The following is a 12,846-nucleotide window of genomic DNA, read 5'->3' on the forward strand; positions in this document are numbered from 1 at the left end:
GTGGGCTAACCTTAATGGCACGCATACCAGAGGTTAACTGCCTACGAAAACAGGCACAGAGGCACTGAAAGAGGATTTCACCCATCTAATGAACACACTAGACTAGACAAATATCAAGATGTATCCATCAGTGGACCAATTGCATGCTTTCGCAGAGGACAAGAAGCCTTCAGTCGACTCCTTCAGACATTAAGCACCCCCCACAGCCCAAATGGATTTTTTTTTTAATATTATACTTTTTTTTTGTCTACCAATAGTCGACTAACGGCACATTTTGGCCAATCATAGTCGACCATCCAAATCCTTAGTTGGGGACAGCCCTTGATGATAATAAATTAGATTTATATAGCGCTTTTCTAGAATGTCGTTTTACACTAGGCTGGTGGTAGTAGACTAACGACACAAGGGTGGATGGAGGAGGCTAAGAAGGCAGAGGAGGTGGGTCTTGAGGCTGGATTGGAAAATTGCCCAATGGGGTGGAGAGAAGGCAGGCTGAGGTGGATCTGAGGGACAGAGAGGGTTGGTAGAGGGAGAGGTCTGTGAGATACGGGGGGCCGGTTGGTGAAGGGTGTTTATCTAGAGAAAGTGATGACTCCTCTTCCTATTGGTGGATCTATTTAAGCTATACATCAATAGCCATTGATAATTACTTCCCAGCATTTGAAATAATACATGTAACCAATAGCTTAAAGGATTTTGGGGAAATACACGTATTTGCCATCTTCCCCAGAGTCAGACAAGAAGATTGATATCATCTGTGTTTGTCCAGTAGCCCCAGAGAGAAGTCTGGGTGCATGCTAGCCTAGCTTAGCACAAGGACTGGCAGCAGTAGGGAGCAGCTAGCCTAGCTCCGTCAAAAGTGAAGAAATACAACTTCCAACAACTCTAAAACCAACGCACAGAGATTAACTTGATATCAATCTTCTCGCTTGATTCTGAGGAAGATGGCTGACAAGTATTTCCAAATATGTTGGAGTGTTCCTTTAAAGCTACCATCAGTTGGCTCTGATGATAAAAAAAATTATTTAAAAAAACAGGTCATGTTTAAGCCATTGAACTTCCCAGTATTAGAAATAATAAATGTAACTAATAGCTGAAAGTATTGAAAATCACTGGTCACTGATTGCTTTCTAAAATGTAATTATATTGTAGATGCAAATGCTTATATTATGATTATTGTTAATACTTACTGACTCTCTTGCCACTATGGTGCTTTAAAAAGATAAATAAGTTCTATATCATTGTTGAACAGATTACAAAATGATTGCTAAGATTCTTGCTTCTCGTAAGATGTAGCCTTGTAATTAAACCTGTACAGCAAAACCAAACTGGCTTCAAAAAGGGAGATTTTCAGCAGTGCAGATATTTCTGAAAAGCTCCCATTTTCTCTCTCTCCCATAGTATACAGTTATGTATTTTGTTTTGGTTATTATTAGTCATAAGTTGTGAAATGTGTATCCTTTGTAAACAAATTATTTGTACTTCATAACTTGTAGACATACAAGTTCCTTGGAGTACACCTAAACAACTAATTGGACTGGTCGTACAACACAGAGGCCCTCTAGGAAGGGACAGAGCAGGCTGTTCTTCCTGAAGAGACTGAGGTCCTTCAATGTGTGCAATAGACTGCTGCAGTCATTTTACCAGCCTGTAGTGGCCAGTGTCCTATTCTATGCTGGGGGGGGGGGGGGGGGCTACATCATCTCAAGGGACACCAACAAACTGAACAAGCTGGTGAGGAAGGCTAGCTCTGTGGTGGGAGTCGAGCTGGTCAAACTAGAGGTGGTGGCGGAGAGGAGGATGAGAAGGAAGCTGGCCACTATCCTGGAGAATCCCTCCCAACCCCTTTATGAGGAGCTAGCCAAGATGAGAAGCACGTTCAGCCACAGACTCATACCCCCGACACACCACTAACCGCCTTGGCCAGTCCTTTGTACCAGCGGCCATCAGGCTCCACAACAGTGGGCAGGGAGTCAGAGACCGCTGCCAGCAGCCGGAGAACTAATGGCTGTTAGGTTAGTTATAATCATGAGATGTTAGGTTAGTTTAATCATGAGACGATACGACACAGGCGATAGCAGAACTCAAGAAGAACTACTAGGAATGTCTGATTACTAAGTGTGTCTGACTCTTATCTAAACTGCACAAACTACAACATATAGCGTATGACGTATATCATGCCAGTTAGGGTACCTTATGTATACTGTATACTTTACTTACTCATAGTATATTCTCAGATTCTAAGTATTATTGACCATATTTATTGTAATGTATAATATAACTGATAGGGCATACATACCCTCATCGGCAGCTTTGATTACATTGCCTACTTGCTCATATATGCTTATAAATATTCAGAGTTAATTATATTGTTTACACTGCTTATTTTTACTTTTCTACTGTACTATAACTTTATTGCCTATATTTATGTCTTATACTATTACCATACCCACCCATGCTGCTATGATGCCTGAATTTCCCCAAGGAGATCAATACAGTTTTATCTTATCTTGTAATAATAATAATAATAATAATAATAATAATAATAATAATAATAATAATAATAATAATAATAATAATAATAATAATACACTTTATTTGTATAGCACCTTTCATACAGAAACTGCAGCTCAAAGTGCTTCACAACAGAAAAAAGACAGACATAAAATGAGCACATAAAGTGCAGACATATAAAATCACAGTTTTTCACATTACATTAGGATCTAACATCCCAACAGGCCACCTAGTTTATGGTTTGATTCAGTTTTAAATAGACAATAATAAAAGGAGCAAGATAAACTAGACTAAAATAGTGCAATAGTGCAGTGCAATAAAATTGTAGAATAGAATAGATTAAAAAAATATATATAAATATTGCAACAAAAATAATAATAACACTATAACAGTATGTCGCCTAGGAGGTAGGTGGCAGCAGAGAGCTCCTAGACCCACCGGAAACCCCAACAAAAAGGAGGAAGAAGGCGGCTCGCGCATCGAACAACAATAACACATCAAGCTGCTGCACCGAAAATCACTCTTAATTTCAGCTGATCACTTGGCGCAGTGTTGCCCTTTTTAACGCGAATAAATATTAACGGACAACACTGGGTGCATCTGTCAAATGCCATGTGATCAATGATCATTTCTCGGACCACGGACTTGTCTTCGAGACCTTGCTGTTGTCCCATGAACAAATGGTAAGAAGACTTAACGTTATGTCTGAAAAGCTCACAGGCATCAAATCATGCCACTCACGTTAATCGTTGAATATTATCATGCAATACGAATTCGGTAAAACCAGCAACCCATACACATGTACATGCAAATGTAATATCAAAATAATCAAGTGTGGTGCAATATTTGGCATTTGACTCAAGTGTTCTATGGCAGTAACTCAGCTGACGTTCCACTCAAAATGGCTACTAGCTCAGTACCAGGCAGTGTGAGCTGCATGCTGCATAACACTGGACAAGGCAACCTAAACCTGCCAATGTTGATCTATTGCCAGCTATTGAGACGTTGTCAGGCTAGTAACGTTGCATTACCAAGGATGACAGATTCGTTCAGAATCCATTTAACACTGACTGCTGTTCATTTCCACTGAGCTTGCTCCTCGATGAGGGACTATCTGACATCCAGGTGTTGAAACTCTTCAGTGTCAATCCTGCCAATTGAAATTCTTAGCAGCCAACGTGTAGTCTTTTGAATAGAAAATACTTATTGAACACCTAAGTGGCTAGTATAACTGATATACTTACCAGGAAGAAGCCATTTGGCTGGTGTTAGGCTCATTCAAAGCTCCTAGGTGAGAGTGCTCAGTTCCTAAAGGATGGAGGGTGTGGTGGGTTGTTGTTGTTACTGGACATTTCTATGGACATGTTTTTATTAAACCCCTGCTCGGAGAGCTGAGTGAGTCTGGTTTAGTTATTTTTTCTGTGTTTGTTATGAATAAGAAGCCCTATAGCTCCATCTCTAGACCCATGCAGGACATTGTATATTCTGTTATTATTTGCGTTCAAAGCCCGTTAGGCCAGGATCGAACATTGTACATATGTCTATACTGAACACTGTGACCTCATTTTCTACTTCTAATTTACATGCTATACTATGTTATTTGATACTATCTTGTCTAGCACAGTCTCTGGAGCGTAACAGTAAGAAGCATTTTGTATGAAAGTATTCTGTACTTCTGTATGACAACTATTAAAGAAACTTGAAACTTGGATCATGAAGTACGGTAAATGTGCTGCTAATAAATTGGGCAATGCTACAGTTATTTTTACACACATACTGCTCCATTGCATGAATAACAATTGAAAAACCTTGGAAAATATACATTGTTAGTCATACAATGGAGCAGCATGTATGTAAACATTTTTTTTTATTACAGCACCTTTACCATACTTTGCCAGACTAACCCATTCCAGGCAGACAAGAGTCAGAGCCTTGGTGTGACTGTGCAGATATCTTGACTCATTGATGAGCCAGTCACATTATGCACGGCAGTCTTTTAACCATGACCTTTTGTTCATGCAGCCCATGATTCAGCTGGAGAAGCCTGTGCTGCCTGGGAACATGCCAGTGGTGTGGCCCACCCTGCTGGACCTGGGCAGGGACGAGTGCAAACGGATTCTCCGGAAACTAGGTCTGTAGCGACTATCCTGATGTCCTGGTAGACGCTCGGTTGGGTGCGGGGAATCCTCGTCTTTGACGCGCAATTAGAAAAAACACAATGTCGAGTCGGTGTCACCTGCCATTGGGTGAAGTTCCCATTTAATTGAAGTATTTAACATAATACATGTGATGAGCCAAACAATAATTTCTGCATAATGCTGTTAATAATACTGAAAATGAGCATGTGTTCGTGCATTAAAAACCGTGAGATCTCTCCGTCACCCATACCTAGATACCTTAATTGCCATAGCCTACACACCTGTGCCTTTATTCAAAACCCATGCGCTCCGTGCTGCCACCCAGTGAAGAACTTAACAAACTACAATCTTAACACAAAAACAATCAAATAGTTCCTACAAGGTCAGATCCCTAGTACTGAAATACAAGGAGGACATTACAATATGTAGGCTGCTACATTTACTTTTGATATAAAATACTTGCTTGCAGATTCTTGAACAAAGTAGCCTAAACCACATATCCCCACAAAGTAAACCATTATCAATTTCACAGTTATTCTTATGTTCTCGGAGCACATTGATCCCGAGGAGCTCAAGTAACCTATGCGGCAAAAATAAATGTGACCCTAAATGTTCTCACATAGTCTAGAAGTACAGAACTACCTATACTATGCAGACGAACAGTCTTTCATAGACCCACTCTTTGATCCACCAGTCATCTCCTTTGATTAGCATGCCAAGCCATATGCTGTATGACACCAGTATGCTAGCATGAGGACGCTAGTAGATAATATGCACAGGCAGAGTGTAGTGGTGCACAGACATGCCTCTGTGGACCTATGCTGAGGTCCTATATCACTATTGCATCATTTCAGTCCATGTGGAGCCCAGTGAAGAGTCTTCCAGCTGAACTTCTGGAAGACTCTTCTTTCAAAATGTTAAAGTGATGAGCTTCATATTTTAAGTTCATAGATCATAGGGCCTGTCCTGAATACCTGTTTTGGGGCTTTGAAGCTTCAGCATGTATTATCATCAAATATTCGAAGCCTCGCAACATTATCCATTAGTTATGTCTTTGTCACATACGACCATTAGGCTTTATTATTTTTATTACAAAAAAACACTATGTATGATGATAAAGCCCATTACAGATAACAGAAAGCAGCTCATAACTGATGCTGTAGTCTCATTCATTGCTCAAGACAAATGGCCTATCAATATCGTAGAAGGGGAAGTATTTAAACGGTTAATGAAAACACTGGAGCAGGGTGGCCTACACTCTGCTTAAGTCAGATATCACCTGTGCACGGTTTTCTGAAAGTTCTAAATATCCATGTTTGAAAAGAATCAGTTGAAAATAACTGATGAATGTTGGGTTATTATTTCAATAAGCTAATTAATATTTCCTAGACTAATTCTTATTTTGGGAGGGGTAAAAAAAATTAAATAAAGGAAAAAGTATTTGAATATTCAATTTAGGCTTTTATTACCATGGCAACGATGGCTTTTATATATAATATATTCAAGAAATATGAACATAGAATAAATCCTTAAAAGTTGGAAAGTTAAGTTAAAGGGGAACTATTTTACTATTTCTATTTGGGCACTTTTACACAATTCCTGTGAGTCTATGGAACACCTCTGTAATTTTATTTTATTTTATTCATTGTTTTGTATTTCTAATCAAGTCCTCAAAAACAGCATTTTTCTACCTCAAGATCTTAAGCCGTTTTGAGGCTGGGCTCCAACCACTGTGTGCAGCTCATCATGAGCCTGATGCTACACAGCCACATTATCATGCAGCGGTGTCTCTCTGACATCACAAATCATCACATTTTCAGATGACTCAGTTCAGTGAGGGTGAATATTGTGAGAGGAGAATTGGAAGAATGCGCCAATATGAGAATTAGAGACATAGATCATATTAATATAAGTTCACATAGCTAGGAAACAATGCTAAACACTCAAAAAGGCCATTTATAAGATAGTTCCCCTTTAAATAAATAAGCAATAAAGCTATTGGGACATGGGCACACTTAACCCTGGACACATTTCATAATGGAATAAAATACTAGTTTAATTGCTGCACACTTCTATCATGCTGATTGGCATTTGCATCTGTCTATGTTTCCCAGAGCTGGAGGCCTATGCTGGGGTTATCAGTGCTCTACGAGCCCAAGGAGACCTCACCAAGGACAAGAAGGATCTCTTAGGAGAACTCACTAAAATCCTTGGGTAATTATTTGTGTATTTTGTAAATAGGGATGTAAGTTATGGAATCATCTCTGCCTGAATGTACTAATTCCATTGAAATGTCTATCATATTTAAATTAATGTGCATGTTCTTTTTTATAAACTAAATTTCAAAACAAAAATTAAAAAATGTAATGAATTCTGAAGATTTTAAGAAATTTCCAGGCAGAATTTCCCCCCATTGTGGTTCATTGGATTAAATGCCTAGATAATGTCCACTGTTCCCTTTGGCTATGCCATTATGCATTAAAATAAGTGCATTTCTCTGCACAATTCTACCATTCATACATTTAACAATTTTAGCATTTTCATCTCCAGCATCTCAACAGAGCGACATCGCGCAGAAGTGCGCAGGGCAGTCAACGATGAACGCCTCACAACAATTGCTTATCAGTAAGTATGAAATAGGAATTATTTCTTCTGTTTGGAAACAATAGAGTAAGGCCAATGTATCAATATTTATATTTCATCGTCTATCAGTGTTATTACATCATGTTTCTTTTACGTCATAAATCATGTCATTTTGAATATAATTTATATGTACCGGTATATATTTATATACTGTATATATATATTTTCTTTTATTATTATTATAAAGGTTTTAAGCATTTTTAGCTCGAAAATATATGTAGGCAGCATTTGGTGTAACTCTACAGGTTGGATCAGTGCTACAAACCACATCCTCTCTCTGTGCAGCATGTCCGGTCCGAACAGCTCGTCTGAATGGTCCATTGAAGGGCGGCGGCTTGTTCCCTTAATGCCCAGACTGGTCCCCCAGACGGCATTCACTGTGACTGCTAATGCAGTAGCCAATGCCACAGCCAATCAGAACGCCTCTCTCCTGCTTCCAGCTGAGACAGGAAACAAAGAAGGTAGGTCCAGGATCTAGGGCAAGCAGTGGCTCAGGAGGTAGTGCGGTCGTCTGGTAATATGAAGGTTCCCGGTTCGATCCCGGCTCCTCCCGACTTCATGAGCTGGCGTGTGTGTGTGTGTGTGCGTGTGTGTGTGTGTGTGTGTGGTGTGTGTGTCACATTTAGAAAGAGATACTGTAAATACCATACACATTTAGAAAGAGATACTGTATATACCATACACATTTAGAAAGTGATACTGTAAATACCATACACATTTAGAAAGAGATACTGTAAATACCATACACATTTAGAAAGTGATACTGTAAATACCATACACATTTAGAAAGTGATACTGTAAATACCATACACATTTCGAAAGAGATACTGTAAATACCATACACATTTAGAAAGAGATACTGTAAATACCATACACATTTAGAAAGAGATACTGTAAATACCATACACATTTAGAAAGAGATACTGTAAATACCATACACATTTAGAAAGTGATACTGTAAATACCATACACATTTAGAAAGTGATACTGTAAATACCATACACATTTAGAAAGTGATACTGTAAATACCATACACATTTCGAAAGAGATACTGTAAATACCATACACATTTAGAAAGAGATACTGTAAATACCATACACATTTAGAAAGAGATACTGTAAATACCATACACATTTAGAAAGAGATACTGTAAATACCATACACATTTAGAAAGAGATACTGTAAATACCATACACATTTAGAAAGAGATACTGTAAATACCATACACATTTAGAAAGATACTGTATATACCATACACATTTAGAAAGTGATACTGTATATTTATACCATACACTTTGTCTGTACAGTATGCACATAGTAGGTCTTGGTAAGCCTTTTCTAACGTCCATAACTCATCATAACTCAAAATACAGATGTATTTTTAGCCAATGATTTCAAACTTTACAAATGTAAACATTAAAAACATACGTTCTGTCCTCGTATCAAGAACTCACTCGGTCAACATGAGTCAACAGAATCTATCGAAACACCATTGTCAGTGGGGGGGGGGGGGGTCACCTGTTTGGTCGTCACCTGTTTGTTTACATGTAAATCGCAGATAATACATTTAAAATCTTTTCTCCCATGCAGTGGTTGTCTGTTATTCCTATACGAGTACAACGTGCACCTCCACCACCAGCGCCACGGCAACCAGTGGCATGATAGGGGCGGCGGTGAAGTCTCCGCGTCCACCGAGCCCCGCCTCCAACGTGGTGGTGTTGCCCAGCGGCAGCACGGTCTACGTGAAGAGTGAGTCCAGACTACGGCTGTCCCTGAAGCCTGTTTTTGGGATTCGAACTTTGTCAGGGTTTTTCGAACAGACGTTCGAACCTTGGTTTTTAATTAAAAAAAGAAAATTAAATTATTTTATTTATTTTTAATAAATATCTTCAAATGAAATCCTCCATTTGAATAAAGTGATTAATCTGATTAAATGAGTCTTTTTTTATTTTATTAAATCAATTTTTTTTGGTCCACTTTTTTCTCCCATTTTCTATATTTTTCTCCCATCCCAATTTCGTATCATCCAATTCAACCCTCCCCTGTCACGAACGCTGTTTCTTGCCTCCCACAAGCCGGCTGCAATGTGGACTAAGTCATACATAGCACAAGTCCCCTCCGGTACTTGAGGTAACAGCAGTCGCATCTTTTCACCTGCGCAGCTCGATCTCTCAGTGGCGAGGAGTAACGCGTGGGAGGCTCATGCTGCCCCCGACACTTCCTGATTCTACTGCGCAGGCGCACCAACCGACCTGTAGGAGTCGCTGTCCACAACGCCCGATCCCCACCCATCAGTTTCCCACCCCCTAATACGGCCAATGTGTATTAGTACGGACGACCAGCTAAACTGAAAGCAAATGTGGAGCGCTGGGCTCGAACTGACGAGCCCAGCGTCTCCAGCATTTCGTGGCGAGCGCCTTGCCCACTACGCCACGTAGCCGCCTATTAAATCAACTTTCTTTAATGAATATAACTCATCAGTTTTTTTTAATACTATAATATTAGTGTAGCCTAATCTTTATCTGCAACTGTGAAGAAAAAACTTTAAAAAAGAAAATGTTTGTTGATTTAGAATTTGAATGCCAACGTAACGAACGAAGGTCCGAACGTTTGGGCTCAGTCCTAGTCCAGGCGACTGCATTTCATCTCCATTAGAGCCGCATGGTTTATTTTGGCACCGAAGTTTCACATTTTGAAAACGTCTTATATGACCACCTGCCATCAGATTATTGAGTCACTGTGTCCTACTCAAACGACCTTGCACCACCCCATCAGCCAGACGGTTGTTATTCCATCATTTATTTAGTTTTTTACCAAACCTTTTTTTAACCATGCTATGAAAGCGTCCTTGTAGTTGATGAATCTATCTATTAAAAAGGTATTTCTTTTTTTTTGAGCAAATCTCGTAATCAATATTGTGCTTTGAGAACAGTATTATGTTTCTAGGTTAATCAATCTCATATAATTCTGTATGATAGCATGTACAATAATGCTGTATACTATATATATATGTTTGTATGTGTGTGTATACAGTATATATTCATATTAACCATATATATATTTATCCACATCTGTCTGAATATATCTGCATAAAATCCTTTTTACATACAGTACCTGTATATACTCTATACCTATATCTCTATATATATCCCTACCTACTCTTACTAGTTATACCGCTGGCCAGTATGATTACCAGTGTTTTTACACCTGTATCACTGTACACAGTACTATAACACTGTACATTATTACTCAGTAGTACTCTACTGAGTATGCTGTAAATGGCGGAATCCGTTATTATAAAAGCTCCCATTAATTATTTCCTCTCTCTTCCAGGCGTGAGCTGCTCAGATGAGGACGAGAAGCCTCGCAAGCGGAGGCGGACCAACTCCTCCAGCTCCTCCCCTGTGGTGGTCCTGAAGGAGGTGTCAAAGGTCAACCCGCCCATGTCCAAGACCATCACCGTCCCCATGAGCGGCAGCCCCAAGATGAGCAACATCATGCAGAGCATAGCAAACTCCCTGCCTCCCCACCTGTCCCCGGTCAAGATCACCTTCACCAAGCCCACCATACAGACCACCAACACCACAACGCAGAAGGTAGGACCTGGTTTTACCCAACACCCCTCAGGGAAATGGAGGTCATTTGTTAGACTGGAAAGTTCAGATTGTTGAAATATACTTGAAAACGCACGTCTTCTGAACTACTTTTTTATTAAGAGCTGTATCGTAAAATATGCCATCCTGGGGTCCAGGCAAAGGTGTCTGCTATCACCGATATATATATATATATTACAGTATAATTTCTTATCCAATATATATAAATATTGCATTTTGCAGCAGTATTGACTGTTTTGAATTCCACTATATTCCGCCATGTACAATACACTGTAATTTGTGAAAAAAGAAAATGCGATTTTCTCCAACCTTACGACTACCAACTGGCGTCTCCTATATGGCCACCCACCTGCTCTTAAAATGCTTCACTTGGGATGCAGATTCACTGCTAAGGTGTGAAATATATATACAGTATAATCATCATTAACTTGACTATGACCATGCTGAAATATAGAATACGTTGTTTCTGCTGGGATACACATAGTAAAACATGGTTATTAGTAGAATATAATATAAAAGAAACCTGAAAAACCTACCCCTTTTTGATTCTGAAATGTGTTATGGATCTGTCATTGTCTTATTGAATATTTCTAAAAGGGAGTGTCTTGTATGTTCTGGACAGGTACGTCGGTTAGAGAAAAGTCCTGCTCACACCGTCTTCACCCACATACAACTGTATTGAGGGATGGGACTTATATTAAAAATATTTAGTTATTTTTTTCTGTTTCAGTTAAAATGTTCAGTTTCAGTTAAATTCAGTTATTCTTTTTAATAGAATGGATCATTAAAATCAAAGGGTATTGCACATAAATAGGCACTTCAGAATCTGGAGTTCAGATAATCCTTCAGAACGTTGATCGGCTCAGCTGACCGACAATAAATCAAAATGACACCACTCACCATCGTAGCCTATAATAACAGTATTGCATTGGCCTATCAACCGGTTTTAATAAACAAACACAAACAGTAGCATGTGCATCTTTTAGATCAATTGGGCTATGAAAATTAGGCTGCCTCTAAATATAAAAAGGAATTAAATAAGAATGGTTTGCTTCAATAAAAAAGAAGAGCCTGGAAGAGCCCTTAAAAAATTATTTTATAAAAGAAATCGAATGTGGAGACTGGCATCGACGATTCGAATATTCTATCCCATCCCTGTATTAAACCCTACGTTTCATCAGGTATCACTACTTCTCTCTTGACCAATTAAAAACCTCTTCTCCGGCGGCAGGTGATCATCGTGACGACGTCTCCGAGCTCCAACTTTGTGCCCAACATCCTGTCCAAGTCTCACGCGCACAACAACGCCGCCATGTCCAAGCTGGTGTCCACCGCCATGCTGACCGCGCCCAGCCACAAGCAGACGGTGGTGTTCCCCCCCAACACCGTGGCGGTCACCGCCGTGGTCGCGTCCAGCCCCGCTGTGGTCATGTCAACCATTGCACAGTGTAGGTTTTTTTATTTCTTTTTTTGCTTCTACACTAGAATAAGTGCAAAGATCAGTTCCTTCTTTTTTAAGAGCAACTAAGCACATCTTCCATTTGCAGGTTGATGTTTTCACCGGTTTGGGGTGAAAGTGTACAGCAGGGTGACAAGGTCAACCACCAGGGCAGCAAAGGCTTGTTTCATTACTGTTTTATTTATTCATTTGTGTGGCATTTTCTGCTTTATTGTGGATAGGACAGTTTGGAAATGTGGAGAGAGAGAGACTGGGGAGGACATGCAGCACTGGGCCGGATTTGAACTCAGGGCGCTGTGGTTACGCTGAGCGTATATACGTGGTGCGCCACCGGGGCGCCCCATTGTTTCATTACTCTTTAAATGTAATATTGGAAATGCTGAAATGTGTATCAAAATGAGTTGTTGCCATCGTTTTGCTTAATATGCTGTTTAACCTGTAGTCTGTTGTTCCTCACCGTTGCCATCTGGTGAGTCGA

At 39.6% G+C, this 12,846-nt stretch overlaps 1 protein-coding gene across 3 annotated transcripts in view; it reads left to right on the top strand.

The window, feature by feature from the left end:
* Positions 1 to 3,031: 3,031 nt before the first annotated feature.
* emsy (EMSY transcriptional repressor, BRCA2 interacting) overlaps positions 3,032 to 12,846 on the top strand; it is a 42,992-nt gene continuing 33,177 nt past the window's right edge. For all 3 annotated transcript variants that reach the window (XM_084320812.1, XM_084320813.1, XM_084320814.1), the window contains exons 1-8: positions 3,032 to 3,197; positions 4,537 to 4,645; positions 6,767 to 6,866; positions 7,203 to 7,277; positions 7,581 to 7,756; positions 8,886 to 9,044; positions 10,629 to 10,891; positions 12,141 to 12,357. In XM_084320812.1, coding sequence (XP_084176938.1) covers positions 3,195 to 3,197; positions 4,537 to 4,645; positions 6,767 to 6,866; positions 7,203 to 7,277; positions 7,581 to 7,756; positions 8,886 to 9,044; positions 10,629 to 10,891; positions 12,141 to 12,357 — 1,102 coding nt within the window. In that variant the 5' untranslated portion in view covers positions 3,032 to 3,194. The remainder of the gene's footprint in view (positions 3,198 to 4,536; positions 4,646 to 6,766; positions 6,867 to 7,202; positions 7,278 to 7,580; positions 7,757 to 8,885; positions 9,045 to 10,628; positions 10,892 to 12,140; positions 12,358 to 12,846) is intronic.

This window comes from Notolepis coatsorum, assembly GCF_963971535.1.
Source record: "Notolepis coatsorum genome assembly, chromosome: 8".
Classification (NCBI taxonomy): Eukaryota; Metazoa; Chordata; class Actinopteri; order Aulopiformes; family Paralepididae; genus Notolepis; species Notolepis coatsorum.